This window comes from Triturus cristatus, chromosome 3_2 (assembly GCF_964204655.1).
Source record: "Triturus cristatus chromosome 3_2, aTriCri1.1, whole genome shotgun sequence".
Taxonomy (NCBI): domain Eukaryota; kingdom Metazoa; phylum Chordata; class Amphibia; order Caudata; family Salamandridae; genus Triturus; species Triturus cristatus.
In genome coordinates this window covers 353,678,465-353,697,497 of record NC_140584.1, presented here as the reverse complement: position 1 = coordinate 353,697,497, position 19,033 = coordinate 353,678,465, and the positions used below count along the sequence as shown (strand labels likewise).

The 19,033-nt window shown below is 38.9% G+C and overlaps 1 protein-coding gene across 2 annotated transcripts in view; it reads right to left on the bottom strand.

Annotated features, from left to right (window-relative positions):
- The window catches only part of RRAGC (Ras related GTP binding C), a 99,493-nt gene that overhangs the window by 24,319 nt on the left and 56,141 nt on the right, over window positions 1-19,033 (bottom strand). The window contains exons 5-6 of one of the 2 annotated variants that reach the window (XM_085647868.1): window positions 10,770-10,912; window positions 3,583-3,699 (exon numbers count right to left, since the gene is read on the bottom strand). In XM_085647868.1, coding sequence (XP_085503994.1) covers window positions 3,583-3,699; window positions 10,770-10,912 — 260 coding nt within the window. The remainder of the gene's footprint in view (window positions 1-3,582; window positions 3,700-10,769; window positions 10,913-19,033) is intronic. The other variant, XM_085647869.1, reaches the window with a different exon arrangement.

Genomic DNA, 19,033 nt, shown 5'->3' with positions numbered 1-19,033 from the left:
GATGGAAGGATACAGTGTTAACAGAGTAGAAGGCTGGTTGATCTTAATGAAAACCCCAAAATGGAGGATAGTACTGTTAATTGTTTTTAACAGGAGAAGTGCAAGATGGATAAGGCTGTTACCATTCTAGATAATGGGAATGTAAAAATCACCTCCCATGTTCGGTGTTATACTTTGCTGTATACACTATTGTATCTTTGACATCCAATAGGAGAGATATCAAATGTACATTGTTCCTTTGTACTAGGTCATCATTATGCCACTGTGACAGATCACATAAGGACAAAGGGTAAGTTGTATGAACAGGCAGGTCACAAAAGGTTCAGGTATGGACAAATCCTCTGAAAATTTTAAATAAATCGGCATAATTCAATCCACTTTTTGTAGTGTTAAACTGATGAACGCAGTCAGCGTCTCTTCACAAAAACTAAATGGCCTCTTCAAGTACTGTGACAGCTTCCAAAACTGTGGCCCATTGTGATCAAGGGACTGACTTGTTACTGCAACAAATAAATGATCTTGAGTTGAATGAACTATTTTGAATCGGATTTGCTGATATCTGCTTTTTTACTGCTTCAAAACATTAGGAACCAAATAGAGTCTTCCTATCGACAAGCAACGTTCTTGTGCTTGGTTTACAACTTCATCCACGCTTGTTGCTACATTGAGAGACCATAGCTCTTGGTCAAGAAAGCAATTTCCATGAAATCATTGGATCTAAGCAGCTTTTGCTCAGCCAACCAGATTGGAAATAGACCTCAACTATGGGCTTTTTGGGGGACCGGGGAGGTATAGTGACTATGTTCCAGGATTACAAATCATTACTTGCCACAATCATACTTGGCTATATTCAATCACAACATTGGGCATACATGTCCATTTGTAAGCATAATGCCGTCAGGTAAGCCACCATCATCACTGCAGACTGAGCTGAGATTTTTCATTGCCAGCTACATGATATGCCGATACTGTCAAGGACTTTTTTGTCAGCATTAAATAGTCCAAAACGATATGCTTCCATCAATTGATAGATAAAAGGTTTTTAAACCACTCAAGCACACTAACCTTACGCAGATTTTCTGTGGAAATCAGTCAGTTTTAAGCTTTTGACTGCTGAGCCCATCATGCCCACTCCATTCAAAGCTCAAAAAGAAACTAACAGGTCATGAATGATCTGGTCAAGATTTATAGGTCACTAACCAAAATCTATAATATTACTCCACTTCATGCTTTTACAAGTTCGATGGACGATAACACATTATTTTTTGGCACCTCACGAGTGTGAGTGTGAGTGTTTGGCACCTCACGAGTGTGAGAGTGAGTGAGTGTGTGTGTGTGTAAAATTAGAGATACTGACTGACATTTAAAACATGTCCATTATACTCTGCAGAAGACATTATTACTAAAACGTGCACAGTCAACATTCGCTAGCTTTACAATACATTTACAACTGTTGAATCCTAGAGGAGGTATAATTTATCAGTTCACAGAAATCGTACATCTGGTACCTGGCCTTGATATGGTGCTGTCCGAAAGAAAAGCAGTTGCTACCAAGTATATCATAGATTGGTTTTACCCGATTCTGCATTAAAAAAAGATTTAAAGTTCTCCAAAGAAATGCACTGTAGTTTATTAAATCTGTTTCAGGCCTCTGATATTTGTTTCTACAAATATTCGTGGGCACATTTGATACAGAAAGAAAATAGTAAAAATGTCAGCAGCCTTCGTTCTTTTTAAATCACTCATTTTGGGTTCACTGGTTACAAAATAAAACTCACTCCTTTACCTATCATTCTACTGCATGTGCACGCATTTAATAAAGGCGCATTCCCAGGACATTATAAAGAGCCATGAATTGTTCAATTTTGGAAACTTGCACATTTTTTTTACTGTCATTAATGCAACAACTTCCTGTATTGCTGAAAGTGCTCAACTTAACACTAAAGGCTTTGGATTAAAAATCCTTTTATACCATTTTGAACATCTTAAACCTGTGGATGCTTAGCCCACTTTGTCCAGGTGATAAAATAAACATGTAGACACATGGCTCTTGACCCCAAACAATACGTTTTTGGTGTCTAGAAATAGGAATTCCACACACCTGACAAACAATTTTCAAATTGGGGGAGCTACTGAAGTCTATTCGACTTTTAACTGGAAAGCTTAAAGAGATCCACAATTCAGACATCAGCCGAAAATATGAAACATATACTGTCCATAGAGGACAGCAACCCCTTAAGAAGATAGTCGCCTGGCTAATTGGCCAATCTTTCTGTAGATTTTATTTTTGAAGCATGTGGGTATTGATGATGGGTGGCATTTGACAATACTTGCGCACAATTGCCTGAATTAACTGGATCGTAACATCTTTTATGCAACTGTCTTGGGCATAAAAAATTAAATTAAACAAGATAGGAAAGTGAACCTTATTATGCAGAGCAGAAGAAGCAGAGCCACTAGCCATCTTAGTGAGAACAGGAGATAGGTCAACCACTCCCCAGATGAATAAGAGCTGGACACTCCGGTCAAGCTTAATTTGCAGCTCTTTGAATAATCTAAAACATTTTTCCAGGAAGCCAACCTTTGCAGAGAAAAAGATGACAAAGAAGATCCCTGAATGAGGGGGCACAGAGAGGAACAGTGGGAGGGTCGAGTGAACACAGGTATCAAATATGGATGGAATGATTGGTGAATTTGTAGACACAAACTGCACATAGTCTGTGTAAGCAAATATGAGATGAGGTAATTGGCTGTTCACTGCTACGAGTCGGAAGGGTGACCATGGAAGTTGGTTGCTCTTTTGCATCTTGTGTCGCCTGCACTTATTCGTAAGGCATCTGTGTATCATAAGCTATGAGCTTGTACCAGGAGAAGATTTATATACAAAGTTTAAAAAAATCTTATTTTTTTTCGTGAAAAGTAGCCCTTACTGACTGACGTGGCAAACGTTTCTTCTACAACATGAAGCCTCGTATTTAAAGCAAAAGCAAAGCAGGTTCCAAAAAGAGCAAAAGCAATACTCAACACCGACTTAATAGAACAAAGGCAGGATGACAATACATGCGGTTCATTATAGATCTTCTACAACTTCAGTACTGAAGTGAAATATTCGCCCTAAAAAAAGAGAACATATAGGAAAGGTTTTCAAAACTAAGTCCATAAAGGATACCCTGCGATAATTGCTGTAAGAGAGGCCACCTTTATTGCAGAACAACCCTATTTGTTCTACCACGCAACTCCACAACTAACCAGTATCCAATAGTAGGTTAGTATCCTTATTCTCGGACATCAATGTTGATCTTTTTTACCCAATAACATCACATTAAAAAAAAAAGCCATACCCAAAGCAAAGAGTTTTGCTACATCAATTAAAATTCAATTTACCAGGATGTTCAAGTGCAGGTGAAGCTTTCACGCTTTGAAAAAGTGACTCACAGCAATGACCAGACATTGCAGGTTTCCACAATCACGTGCTGTTGCTTAGGCCCATTTAAAGGTCCAGGTAACCTCTTTGTGGGCTATGGTATCTTTTCCCACTATGAAGGGACTGCCTCAACTATTAACCAGAAAGGCATTACAGACCTTATCCCTGGGTGTTCTGCTCCCATGTGGTCAAGACATCCATCTACAGAATCAGCGTTTGGTGAAGATGTTATTCTGCGTCGCCCAAAATCGGACTTCTCAGAAACCCAGCTGCTCCTGAAACAAACAAGATGCTTGCATGCTTAGCTTTCTAAAAGGCAGAACATATTCATATGCTAGCCGAGAGCTTGAGGGCAAAGTCTGAACCAGACATGAAAACACACTGTTCAATCTAATGGATGAAGCCAAGCCAAAGAGCAGACTACTGAAGAAGCTGAAAACAAAGATGACTCCATCTCCAATAAGTCACATTTTTACAGCACTCTAGTCTCTATCCAAGAACAGCAATCAAGGGTGGACCTCCATAATGAAGAGTTTTCAGTGCACATTACTAACATAATGTCTTCAAACCTCAAATTTTTTCGGAATTTGAAAAAGGAATATAAACCTTTACAGCCTCAGATGCTTTTTTTTCTACACTACACCACGAAGAGAACATACCAATCAAACGTAAGTGATAGCATGTATACCTCCAAGAAGCTCAAATATGTCCAGCTCTCTTAATAGTGGAGAAATCGCAAGAAACGCTTTTCTTTGCAAACTGACAAACAGGAAACCAACAAGCTCTCACTAATGCATCAGATGGAAGTTTGTGCATGAAGGATCTTGCGGATGTGGGCTGGTGAGCCAGGTACTAAGGGCCCAAAAAAAGATTGTTGATACAGACCACTGAAAAAACAGAATGCAGCTGTTTAGCTCATTATCGCCATATTGAGATTGTGAAGGGCTCCCTATTTTCTGACCTGCTACAGGCTCTGGCACATATCAGCAAAATGCACAATTTAAGCTGTAACATCATCCTTCTCTTCTTTTTATATCAGTACCTTTGTCAAACACTTCTCAAGCAAGTGTTTGTGTCAACCACCAATCCCCAACCTAGTCATTTTCACCCACCCACTTTTTTAAACGTTTTAGCATGAAAATATGGCAGTCACTTATAACAGCATAACTGAATTTTGTCGACTAGACAAATGCTGCACAGAATTGAAGCCCAAAAGAAAAGTAGTGTGAATATCATAGATAGTTTTGCTTTAAATCTTTTCCATTGCATTTCAAGAGCACAAATAGTTCATTTGGAATGCAATATCAACGGTGTGAGGTAGCCAGGCTAAAATGTCTTTTACCCCTCATTCTTTTTTCATTCCCTTGCATCCTCCATCACTCCGAAACTTCCAAATGTTTATTTATTTACAGAGTGTGCCGAAATGTTATTACAATGCCATATGACACTACAAGTACCCAGATTGTTTCCTATGATTACCTTATTTAAGATCCTCCTACAGAAATGGTGCTAGAAAGTCACAACTCCAGCCAATGTATTTCTGAAAAAGGAACTCCGACAACATAGAAGGACACACGTTGAGAACAAACATTTTAAGAACACCTCTGATAATATTACACTAGTAGTAGCAATACAGCCCAATCTAGACTGTGATTTTAGACACAAGATTTTTTTGCTTTTGGAAAAACAAATTCATTTTGAAGGGATAAATAACACTGACCAACAAGCACACTGACCACTGAGCAACAGAAATGTGGTAAATTGCCGGTGTTCCTACCGTTGCCTTCTCTGGCAACAAGGATGTTTTTTGCATAAAGGGATCAGTTTATCTTCTCAAACGAGGTAACAACTACAGACCTTTACAAAGGGTTGGAAAATCTCTAGATGTTAAAATATACTCCTTACCAGCGCGGTTACGTGCAATGGAAGATAAAAATGTTTTGCATTGTCAAGACTGATGCAATCAAGAAAAAAATAACAAACGTGGGTAAATTTACCAGGTATAATGCCAGAAAAAATGTTTGGGATAAGAAAAATAAAATGTAAGCCAATTATTCACTGGGTGGGGTGAGAAAAGGTATGTCGTCACAATACAGTACATTTACATTTGTGCCTTACTATTTCTTGGCATTTTTCCTGGTACCATTCACTAGGTAGAAGTGCTATCCCATAAGTTGACAAGAAAAGTAGCTGGATGTCAGTACTAACGAGATGGAGACAGCTTTCTGGGGACTCCCCTCTCATCCAGCTGCTTGATACTCACTCATGGCCATCAGAAGTGGTAAGCAGACAAGGAGGTATGTACTAACAAACACTGACAATAGGTCTAGCTTTAAAAGAATGTTGTATGGTAATGTTAAGCATTACAAGTAGATAGTGTGGAAATAGTTATGTATTTGAAAAGACGCAAAGCACTGTAGATTAATATTGGTGTAGATTAAAAGGTCAAATGACAGAGGTGCTGTCAAGCCAGACTTAAAAGTCCAAGTAGGTTAATGACTACCCTCATCTCATCGGTTCTTCTGCAATAGAAGAAACACCATAAATGATCTAGTTCTTAGACAATTTAATAGCATGAGTGTAGCCTTGAAAGTTCAACCCCAGGTGGATGGATAAATAAACAAAATGATCATAATTGTGTGGATAGCCTGCACTTATGTGGAAACACACAACTTCTGCTCAATCAAAATATGTACTTCTGGATCTCAACAGGTGGGCGGAGCCAAAGCCCCTCTCCTGGTATTCTCAAATCATAACAGTATGGCGACAGCTGCGCTGTCAAGCCAGACCATAATAAGGTCAGTGAAAGCATTCCAATTTCCTGGGAAGCCTCAAGGGAATGTATGTTGCCCTTGACAAACATTTTAACCAACAAACCATCAGCTCAAGGACAAGGACTGAAAATCCCTTTAGAATCAGTGATCAGTTAATCAAAACAAGAATCATGAGTGTCAGTGCATGCAAGCCAGTGCTGACAATGTTCAAAGCATGTTTTTATGTATTAAACTCCTTTGTGGGATTCCTTGAAAGGCATGCGTTTGACAAATGGGGCATTGGGAAACAAAAAAGAAGATACCCATGACATGACTCCACATTACTGGAAAACATTGAGAAATGGGCTAGCTGTTAAGAAACAGTCCAACATAGAATAAGATTTTTTTTAATGCTCTCCCACCAAAGCATTTTTCCAAGCAGCAATACAGCTAACCAAGTTCCTGAATCATTTGGTGAAAGGATAACATGCATGGAAAAGCCACATGACCATAAGTGTTTTTGAAAAGAAAGGCAATTCAAAGAGAGGTGGACAAGTGCCCACTTCCTCTCAAATAAAAAAACGTATGGAATATAGCTCCTGATTATTTCAGACAAGATGCGAATGTCCTCTTTTTATTAACAATTTTGCTCTGCACATCAAACAGAAAAGTATAGTCACTGGTAGCTGAAGTTACGATACACAAGAAAAAAATATATAAAATCACACTCACAAGTTGAGTTTGGCAGCTGAACATAAGATTACGATTACATGAGGTTGTTCAAACAAAATTATGAGAAACATAAGAATACAAGGTGTATGGGTTGAGCGGTGCCGTGGGAAAGGGGGTGGTTAATAATGCATGAGTAATCTGTGGAACATGCTAGGACTCATATGTTCTGAGGCAAAGGAGGAAAAGGAAAATGCTCACATTGGTGCAAGTCCCTAAACATTACGAAAAACTGAAAAAAAGTAAAGTCTGCACATAGGTCTGGCTTCATAAATTAAACATGGGTGCAGGAGAGATGGAGTGGGTTGAATTTGCAGAAAGCAAGTGTGTGTTAGGATTTGAAGTACAGGGCTAACGAATCGCATAGAAAAAATGTGATTGATATTGGGAGGTAATGGAGGAAGCCGATCAAGGAGGGTTCTTAAATATATTTTTGGGTTATTATACACCAATTTAAGCTAGGTATGATAACCTAATATGCTTATGGTTGGTTCATTTTCTCCTGTAGCCCTGAGGACGTCAGTGGTATACACACCACAGACTAAACACGTGTTGGCACACTACAGTATCGTTTTTTAATGTATTACAAGATTGAAACTAAGGCTGGCTACAGTATCACATTGGATGTGTTGCACGATTGAAAATAAAGTGGAGAACATATCTAATACAGCATACTTGTGGACATTTATAAATTGGACATTTGCTCAGGATAACTCTTATCAGTCTTTTAGGGTCTGTAAATAAGTAGGTGACAACTAAAGCGGAGGTCTTTTTCAAGAGTCTAAAAAGAGGGGAGGAGGAAGATCTATATAGAGGCTGAGTCAGTAGTCTAGTTCACTGAATGATGCATTACCTAATTGTTAGGCATAGTTCACAGTGAGGTGATAGAATGCTATGCAGGGCTGTTTGGGTGTGTTTAATGGAGCTGCAGAAAAACATAATTGGTCCATGCCAGAAAACAGACAGTGAATGGCCTTCCAGTGAAGTTTATCTAGGAAACAGTCTGTGAATTGAGCATTAGCGAAAGGGAGGATAGTAAAGAAGGTTGGACTTGTTATTGCAATAGAGAATAGAAGTCAGATTAGGACATGACAGTTAAGTTGTGTAGCTGGGATCTTGGGCCTGAGAACTGAACCAGAATGACCTCTCTCAGAAAAAGAGAGAAGGTAGTTTGAATAACACCTTGAAATGGAGCAAAAAGATCTAATGTGCCAGTGAAAACTGCATGCCTTTAATCATGTGAAGGGTTTCAGCTTTTCACTAAAAACGATAACCATAAAACCACAACTGAGCGAATACTTTTCAACAGAAACCAGCACACACTGAATTATGTTGCACTTTCACTGTGCTGTCAAAGCGACAAGTCCAGCCTCTACTTCTAAGCACTTTTGTATGATGGATGCTCCTGCAATGGCACACTGTGGATGCTGTGAAACACTAAATATGTCCTTATGACCATCCAGCAGCTCAAGTCATCTGGATTGAATTTGATGTGCTATGTATGCTGTTGTGCTGCATTTTATAACATATCTGGCTGTGCTTGTTCTTTCCAAAGGACTAGAGAAAGAATTCATGCAGAGCAACTGCTGCACAGAACACAAACATCAAATAGCTACAGCAATTCTCACAAAACCCCAGCAAGACCACAGCAGGCCACGTATATTTTCCAAATACATGTAGACCCACATACCTGGCAGGAACCGTTTCTCAGCTGTTTGCACACTGACTTCCCCCAAAAAAATCACAATGGGCCAAATTCTCAAGTATTTTGCTATTAGTTGATGTGACTTACTATTGCAGTATTCGGGGCTTACCCCCATAACTCAGGAAAAGCCAAGAGCATAACAGTAAGGTACAGCAGAATAACTGATCCTAGGTCCAAATATTCAGTATTCACAGTCCCACAATGTACAAAAATGAATAAATCTTCAACGATAAGGAAAGAAAAGCTTTAAAAAACGTAGGAAGGTTTTTCTTTGTGGTCTTCCTACATTTAGCAGGTAACTTACTATGTAGCACTAGTTGCCTTCATTCAGTCAGCTATAGATTCAAACAAGAAAATGTCCCCAGAAAGGCATGAAATCTCTTTAGAACTTGAGCCATTTTTCGATAGAGCAGCACATTTTGCTGTCTTCAAAGGTCATACAGTCAACAGCGTACATACTAATTCCTTAGCTAGATTCTCATTAGGACTGGGGAAAAGCAAGAAAAGGCCCTGCATCCAATATTAATAATACATTACCCCATTTTTTTCTTGGCATCCTGAGCCAACCAAAAAGACAACACAACAGTGGATTGCAATAATGAAGCACGGAATCCACCACCAAATTTACCTTGTATCCTAAGAAGAAAATCCTTTTTCATTGCCATATAACTAAAGAAAACAGAAGGGTGGTGTGTTAAATACCCACCAATTACCTTTTATCTGTTGTAATCAAAATCTAATGTGGTTTAAACAAATCTCCGACATTCACATCCTTCAGATGGGTGGGACTGAGCTGCTGGGACCTGAAGTTTAAGTGCTGGGAATCCAAGATAGGCAGGGAGGTGAGAGAAATAATGAAAGAGCAAATACAAGGGAAGGGTAAAGGAAATGATAGAAGAATTGACACAAGAATTACCAATAAAGAAACAAGTATTTGCAATGCAATCGGTATCGCCTTTAGGACCTTATATGTATTTAGCTATGCAGCACATTAGCATGGGTGCTGAAATATCTACTGTTCTTTAACATGAAGGGAAAGTAAGCACCAAATTGCGTGACACGCCAGGTATTTGAACACATGGAGAGAAATATTGCCTTTCAGCGGGAAATGGTATAGTCCAAAGCTCTGTTTTTATTATAAAATCAGAGCCTTCGGTGGTCATATCACTGAACATACAAGGTTTGAAAAACATATTCTATGGACTGGAATCTAGAGCTAAAGTGATTCAGAATTTTTATTAAAAGAAAGCCCCTCAGCAGAAAGCAATTCTGGTATTTTACAGACCTCTGCTAGCTGTTTTCTATCAAGACAGTTAAATAGAGGCAGTCGAACAGAAAAAAGTCACTAAGCGGATGCAGGCAAGTCCTTGGGCTGATCTCCAGAGCTCACAAAGTACATACAAGTATATAATAAGTATATACTAAAGTATATACACAAGAGGTCTCGAATGCTTGACCTAATAAAGTATATACAAGAGGTCTGGAATGCTCGACCTAAAAATCAAATTCTTTATACGTACTGGAAAAACACCATCTCTATATTTTTTATGGTAGAAATAAATGTAAACAGCAATAACCACCGAGTTAAAGAAGTTGTAAATACACTGAAACAAATACATCAGGAATCACAAATAGAAACTGAAAACAGGAGAGCCTAATTATACACAAAGGATTACTACCTGAATATATGGAATGGATTACTCGATTGCATGGCACCCCTGAGGCAAGAATCATTGCATTGGAAAGCTTGTTTCATGAAGGATTGCACACCATTTTTGGTCCTACATACGTTAGGGCGAAGCATACATATAGCTTCCAAAGTCATGAAAAAAAATAACGAAGGGCTGAACCAGTGAAACAGAAAGAAAAGTGGATTCAATTCTTATTCCCAAGAGCCCACTTGACAAGAGATTCAAAACAAATTTGGCTTAATCCACCCTCAAAATCAAAACTAAAGACTGGATAAGACCTAGTACAAAAAGTGTCATGAAAGGAGGGGGCTATGGAAGAAGCGTTTGGGAATTAAGTTGTAGAGTAGATGTACTTAATTTAGGATTTCAACAAATCGTATTGATTTCCTTGATGGTAAACAAGTATATTTGTGAAAGGAATACGGAGGGATTGTGAAGATTTGCTCATTTCCAATTAGGTTACTCACCCATATATGCAGGACACATCAATTACTACATCAATCATATCACAGCACAGCTCGTAGGACTGCATGTCGACAGGAGAGCTGTCTGTTGCAATATAAATTTTGCTGACTACATCGAACAGGAAAGCCTTCTCAATGCCAGAATTCTGCAGAAAAAAAATGGAGACGAACTGTCAAATATTTATTTAAAATGCATAATTCTCACCAAGAGGAAACTTGTGTATGCCTGCCACTGCAGTTTGCGTAAGGGGAATTTACACACTGTCCAAAATAATTGATTGTTTTGTGCTAATCATTACTTGTTTAAAATTTGCTTGCCTCAAATCTATAGCGCTCTAGGCAGACTAGGGTAGTTTTTTCAGAATAAAGATATATGTGCATTGCATACACTTTGACCTCAGTACTCTAAAACTAGGCTAAACATCCTGAGGGACAGTGCAGAAACACGAACAAACTTAAAATATCATACATGATCCGAAGCTCAGTGATGAATCAGCAAATTTACCAGTACAAGAGTTTCACTTGCCATTTCAAGCATTCCCAACATCACGCAACTTGGAATGACACAACCATTGCAACACTAACAGTCTGCAGAAAGCGTTAATGAGGTTTCAAAATATATTTATGGCAGAAAACAAAAATAAAATAGAGTAATGATCAATCATCAAAAACCCCAACTAAGTGGGAGCGCTTTCTAAGTACAAACATTCGCAAAATTAGAATGAAGACTATCAACAATAATCAAGATTTCAACAGAGAAGTAAAGACCAGGGTTTTACCAAAAGCTGGACACAACTGAACCTGTACATGCTGTGTGAGATACCAAGGTCTCACACTTTTGCATACAATCACAAGAGTAAGGTACATAAAATTCCATTAAGTCAAGGCCCGGAGAGCACGCTCCTCACATCACAACACCAAAACTAAACACACAGTTATTAAAATGCTTCTCCCATTTATGCACAATACTCTAAGTAATTACTCACCAGATTGTCTGAAAGTGCTCTGGGGTCTTGTGAACAGGCAAGAGAGCACTAAAGAAATACTACAAACAATACTGCTTACACATAAGCAGTAGACAGTGGGCAAATAGTGCAAAGGAATGAGTATGTGTATTACAGACTTTGTGTGACAATTTTTGACCTCATCAAGTGTCGACACCAAGTAACCGCAAACCAAAATAAAAATTAAACAAAAGAATTGCTTGCAACCACAGATTCTTCCACAAACACTGGAAAGAATATGCAACTGTATCAAATAGAAGATAAGGCGCCGTGCATTGTACTCCACTATCTACTACTTAATCACCACCAGAGAAGTTGACAACCATGCACCCAAGTCTAGCTTGTATGTATGTTTGTAGTATTTCAAGTGCAAGTAAGATTTGAAATTCTATATCTGGAAAAGTTCTGTTTCTACCTTAAAAAACCATTGTCAGAAATCGAAAAAGTGTAGAGAAACAATCTGAAACTGCAGCGCCTTGGAAAAAAGTGGGTCATTTTAAAAAAAAGTATTTTTAGGCTAATAACACAGAGTGGCCCAGAAAGAGGTGACGCAATTTATGTCCGTTTGTATAGTATTTCAGAACAGTATACCTCAAATGAGGAGCAATGAGAAGGCCCAGTTAAAATCTTGAGAAGAAACCCTCACTGCGGTAGGTACTTAATCTTTCCTTGTCCAGTAGGAGAGCCTCCTCAGTCCAAGGAAGAAATTTCATAGTAGTGCCACAGAAATTGCAAACAAGTTTTTATAAAGGAAAACAAGGGCAGTTTAGTTGCTTTGTCCACATGGAAGCTAAATAGCTATGAGAAAAGTGAATACCAAAAAATTCTATATTTAAAAGAAAAATGTCAAGTTAGCCTTGCCCATAATTGTACAAGCCCCTAGAGATGCTGGAAAATTCAGTTAATCCTATTATAAGCTAGAGAAAACTAAATTCAAAAGCTTCTGCTATGGGCACCTATTACTAATCTCCTGGAAATCTTCAGGAAAGAGCACCTGTGTACAAGTCACTTCCAAAGAATTTGAAAGAAACAGTCAATATACCTCCAATATACAATGTGCCACCCTAGTCAGTTTCAGATGGATAGGATTTGGGTCCAGCTGCCCTATTCCTTAACGCAACCGCTTGACACTGTAGCTAGACTTAGACAAGTTGACAGTGCACAAGTCGTTACTGATTCCATACTTGATGGCCTCCGAATGGAGACAGATGGTGGCGGTTTCCGTTTAAATTGTTATCAGTAGTCTTCAATACCTCAACTATGACAAATGGCATTATTTATTAACAAGGGTGGCCCATGTGCTCATCAACAGCACTACATCAAGGATGTCAACCATTGTCACAGGTTGAGGCATTCCAAAAATTCATTTAGTAACCATGGCATAGAGAAAATGTCAAAGCATACTATAGTGGAAGTTCCCTTATCTGAATGGAAAAAAGTCGCACAAAGCTATAAAAAAAAGTCAAAGCTTTCTGCTCTTTCTGTCCTGTAATAAGGGGATTTGTTGCTCTTGTTTAAATGAACATATTTATTAAGAAAATGGTATGTGCTATGGCGTTGGAGCACAGTCTTACCCTTTCGTGGCTTGCTATTACTGCACAGGGCTAGCACTGTTAAAGAACATTGTATTTGCGAAGGGTCTGGCTTTCAGAGGAAAGTAAGTACTTACACAAAGAAGAAATTGGAAAGAAATGTTACTTACTTAAATATCCGTAATAATATTTTTGATAGATATGAAGGCTCCTGCAGATTCCTTACATGAACCCCCTTACAAATGTTGAAATGTAACCAGAATGTTTTTCAAGCAATTTGGAAAAACTGGTGCAAAATGGCATTAACTGGGTTTCTTTCCTAGCACCTTCAAAGTGGTGCTTTGTCCCTCGAAGAACACCACCCAGGCCATTTAAATCAGTTTCATCCACTTTCCACAAAGCCCCCTTAAGGGTGCAAGGACGTAAAGCACAGAGAGAACCAGTAATACCAAAATATATCTATAAGAGGGAAGCCATGATACCCATCAGAAAGAACACTAGCGAAGTAAGTAACTCATTCTTTTAACACATAATAGTTTGGACAGATTCTTTACCTGAATCCTTCTCAAAGAACTCATGAAGGAGGATGTTTGAGGAAAAACTCGAAGGAAAATAATTGAGGAATCTCTCATCCAAATTGTGAGAGCATGACTCTCCATTTCTAGGCAGTAATATTTGAGGGTGAACAGAAGATCAAGTATTAGAAATGATTGAATCAGAGAAACTTTTCGAAGGGCCAGTTGAAGGAGTGACCATAGTAGAATGGGCTCCAAAGACTGCTGGTGAGACTTCCCTGACCAGTTTTAACAACACTTTAAAGTAAGGGAGATCCATCACGAAATACTTAGCTTTTTAACACAAAAACTGAAGTTAGGATTGGTGAAAGCAACATACACAATGCCAACTTGCTTGAAGCATTAAGCGCTGTGGATGTACAAATTGATCCCTTCTATGGTCGAGCAGAGGAAAGAAATCAAGAAAATAGCAATCTGTGAAACTCTGGATTTTGTCTCTCCTTTGTACAAAACAGCAACGTCTTCATAAAAAGTAATGAAGGAAACAGAAGAGGGTACGTAACATACTTTTATAGATTAAGCGAATGCCACTTAACCTACGCGCCAGGAAACTAATTTGAGATGGCAAAAGTGGATAGTATTCAAAGAAGGTCCTATCAAGAATGTTAATTTCAAGTACAGATCTCAATAAGGAATGAGAATATATTTAGGAGAGAGTTTGCTGAAATCTTTAAATAAAAATATAAATACATGAAACAATGGATAGCTTGAACAGGCAAACCATGCTCAAGAGTATGGATGCAAGGTACGATGTGTGCAAAGTCACCTTTTAATATTCCTAGGCTAAGGCCTTTTTCAGAGAAGGATTAATCAAATTCAAATTTAGAAAGGTCCGAGCTTGTAAAGGTCAAAGGATATGTAACTGTGCCATTTCCTTAAACAACAACACTTGCAGATGGCCTACAACCTGCCTGAAAGGCTACCTGTTCTTATGGCGGAATATGATAGTAAGAAAGAGCTAGCCTCTCAAGCTCAAAGTATGAATATTTAGGGTTCTGCTGTTTGGGTGAAACACCCGACCCTCATCCTGTGTCAAAGGACCCCCCCCTCAGGTGAAGTGGTCATGGAGAAATACTCAGAAGGAAGAGGTCCACAACTGAGCCGAACATGAAGACGGAGGGATAATGTGTGCATTGCCTCTCAAGACGCATCTTTTCCATAAGGAGGCAGATGGAAATGAGCATGGCAGCCAAACATCCAACTCTGATGAAACATCAAAAGAAAAGTGTCAAAAATAGAGAAAACTGACAAAAACATAGCAGCTGGCATCTCTGGTGGTTCTTTCTGACCTAATAATCTCTCTCTCATGTCCATTTCTTAACCCTTTTTCTGCTCTACCTTTTCCCACTAGAATGCTTAGCCCTTTTTTGGTTATTTAGGGCAGTTTGCGCTTCTGACTCCATAATTGTTGTCACATAAGGTATACATGCCAAATTGGTGTGCTTTTTTTTCATTATCATCCTTGGGAAATCCAAGGATACCCAGGGTTTGTGGAATCCCCTGGAGGGGACTATGAAAATGTTGGGATTGTTTGAAAAAATAGGAAAAAGGTGCTCCACAAAGAAACTTCTGGCCTTTATCCTAAATACGGCATCAATAAAAGGTTTGCTGTGCTAAAATAATGATTTTCCCAGTTGTAAGGAACACGCAGAGATGAATCAATGTTTTTCTAAGAAATAGCCAGTTTTTCCTAATTTTTGTGCTTTCAACCTACTTCCAGTTTGTGATGGAGCCCAGGGTGAAACCCATAGGTTATCAGGAAAAGCTATACATTTCTGAAAAGTAGACAAAATTCTAAATTCAGCAAGGGCGTCATTTGTGTAGATCCCGCAAGGGTTCCCCAAAGAAACTAACTGATGAAAAAAGGCCATTTCTGACAACATTTTCATTTGTAACTTCTTGTCACGATGGTCGATTTACAAAAGCAATATACCATTGGGTCTGCTTGATCTTTCTGGTTGAGGGGATATATAGGGTTTGTAGGTTCTCCAAGAACTTGTGGTACCTAGAGCCAACTTGAACTGAGCTGCACCTTACAATGGTTTTTCATTGTGTACCGGGTACAGAGCAATTCCCATGGTAAAATATAAAGAGTGAAAAATGAGTATCAAAGAAACCTTTGTATTTCTGAAATAGACAACAGATACAGAGGTTATGAGCACTGGTTATTTGTACATCTCTGAATTTGTGGGTACCCATGTGATTCCGATGGCATTTATCAAAATGTCTTCTTTCTTACAGGCTGCCTTACATTAGGAAGGCACAAATGCAGAGAAATACATTTGATAATAAATGTTCTACTATTCTGAATTCCCACAGAACAGGGACACATTACATTTTTTCCACTGAAACCTGGCCCTTTTTTCAATGTGGGTAGCTGTGAATTTTGGGCCATAGCTGCTCAGCAGGTACCTAGGGAAATCTGGCAAACCTGATTCTTTTTTTTTTTTTAATAGACACATACAGGAATCCATGGTGGGGTGACTTGTGTGGCTCCTACCAGGCTTTCTTACCCAGGCGGCTTTGCAAACCTCAGACTTTGACAAAAAAGAAAGGAAAATGCTACTTACCCAGTATGAATTGGTTATTGGCATGTACAGCTGTAGATTCACATGCTTTGCATAGCCTGCCTTCTAGTGTTGGGTCCGGATGTTTGCACTTTGTTTTTGTTTGAAAAAGACTTTTTTCCAGTCACGAGGTAGGTGACTCCTCCTTTCGGTGATAGTGCGCATGGGCACGACTACATTGTTAGATTGTTTTCCCGCAGAGGGTGATAATGTAGTTAGTGAGAGTAGTAGTATGAGATGTGCATGTATGTATTTATCCAAGTAAGACGTCACTGCAACAGGTATAGGTAACCGGGGAGGCGCATGTGAATCTACAGCTCTACATCCCAAGAACAGATGCAAACTAGGTAAGTAGCATTTTCCGTTCGAGTTATGTGAGCTGTAGATCACATGCTTTACATAGACTAGACAGCAGTAATCTCCCAAAGCGGAGGCTAACCTGTAGCTGTTGCAGTCGTCTGAAATAGTGTACGTAAAACTGCTTGGCCCACACTAGCTTGCTGTCTTGCTAACACATCTACACAACAGTATTTTGTGAATGTGTGAGGTCTAGACCATTTTGCAGCTTTACAGATGTCATGTCTGGGTATATTTCCTAAGAATGCCATAGAAGCCCCTAGTTTGCATGTGGCGTGCGCTCTAGGGGAAATTGTCAATGTTAGTTTTGCTTTTGCATAGCAGGTTTGAATGCACCTGACTATCCACAATGCATTACCTTTTTTTGATATGGGATTGCCTTTATGTGGTGGAGGAAAAGCTACAAATAGTTGTTTTGTCTTACGGAAAGGTTTTGTCCTTTCTATGCAGTAAAGTAATGCTCTTTCCACATCTAGTGTGTGTAAAGCACGTTCTGCCACATAATCTAGTTCAGGGAAGAACTACAGATTGGTGGATATGAAAGGCAGAAATGACCTTGGGTAGGTATTTAGCGTTGGTGCAAAGAACCACTTTGTTTTGGTGTACTTGTAAAAATGGTTCCTCTATGGTTAGTGCCTGAAGGTCACCCACTCTCCTCAGTGATGTGATAGCTATCAGAAAAGCTATCTTCCAAGTGAGAAACTGCAGTTCACACCTGTGCAATGGCTCAAAAGGTGGACCTATCAGTCTGGTGAGGACAACATTGCGATTCCATAGTGGAGCAGGTGGAAGCCTTAGGGAATGATTCTTTTAAGTCCCTCCATAAATGCTTTAATGACAGCCACTCTGAATAGAGACAGATGTTTTCTGTTCTGGAGGTATGCAGCTTTTGCAGCAAGATGTAAGCGTATGGATGAGTATGCTAAACTTGAACGCAGCAGATGTAATAAATAGTTTATAATGTTTTGAACTGAAGAATCAAGCGGGTTTCTACTTTATTCTAAAGTCTAATCTTTAACATCTAACTAAGAGCACTTTATTCTTTTTCTTAGGATCACTGATGTTTTCATTTTCTTATTTTTTATTTTTTTATTGGTTCTATCTTTCTGGTGTTTTTTCCTCTTCTTCTCAATTTAATTATAAATCTATGCACTCTTCCCTCTTGATTTGAACACTTTTATTAATGGCACGATGTTTGCTGTTGCCTAATCATATAAAAAAATAAAATAATTGCTTGTATAGATCTTTTTCTTTGTTTGGACTACCTGCTATAACCATTCGTGTAGTAGCGGTGTATTGGGCTGTATACATAATTACCTTGTTTGGACTACATGTTGTAACTACCTTTGTATTAGCAGTTTTTTTATCAGTCTGTACATAGAATTATTATATTCATTTAAAATATACTTCATCATTTGGAACTGTTGGATATCCTGCAATATTTAAGGACTTTGGAGAAATCATATACTATAGTGACATCGGTCCTTGGAAATTGTATTGTGTGCTGGACCTATTCTATTGTGTATGGGAGTGCTGTATAAGCTAATCTTTTTGATAATTTTCCAGCAGTTTGTTTCTTCAATCTGCTTACGGCACTTTAGGGAAGTAAGTGCTCACGGCTTACCTAGCACCCCACTGCATTTATAGCTATCGTTTACTATATATGCCTTTTACTTGACTTTTTGATATTTGTTTGATGTGCGGTCCTTTCCCATTTTGGGAACACTACTACGTTCTTTCATAAATATATTACAAACCACTTCCACTTTGCTGCATAGCAGGCTCTTGTGGTAAGACGTCTAGCCTCTTTGATGATGTTCATGCGGTCTGGCGGGAGATTGAGGTAGACAAACTCTAAATATTCAGATGCCAGATCACAAGGTTGAGATGACTGGGATCTGGATGTCTTATCTCTCCACGGCTCTGGGTGAGGTGATTGGGTGGGAGATGTAGTTTTCGGTGAGAGACTAGTGAGAGCTCCAACAGGTTTGTGAACCATGGTTGACGGGACCATGTGGGAGCAACAAGGATTAGTGTCAGGGACGCCTGTGAGTTTACGAACCACTTATGGAATGAGTGGGAGAGGCGAAAAAACGTGGGCAAATATCTTTGACAAATTCATCCATAGTGCATTCCCTATGGACAATGGGTGTGGATAACTGGATACGAAGCTTGGCATTTTGCGTTTAGGTTTGAGGCGAACAGACCTATTTCTGGAAAGCCCCACATATG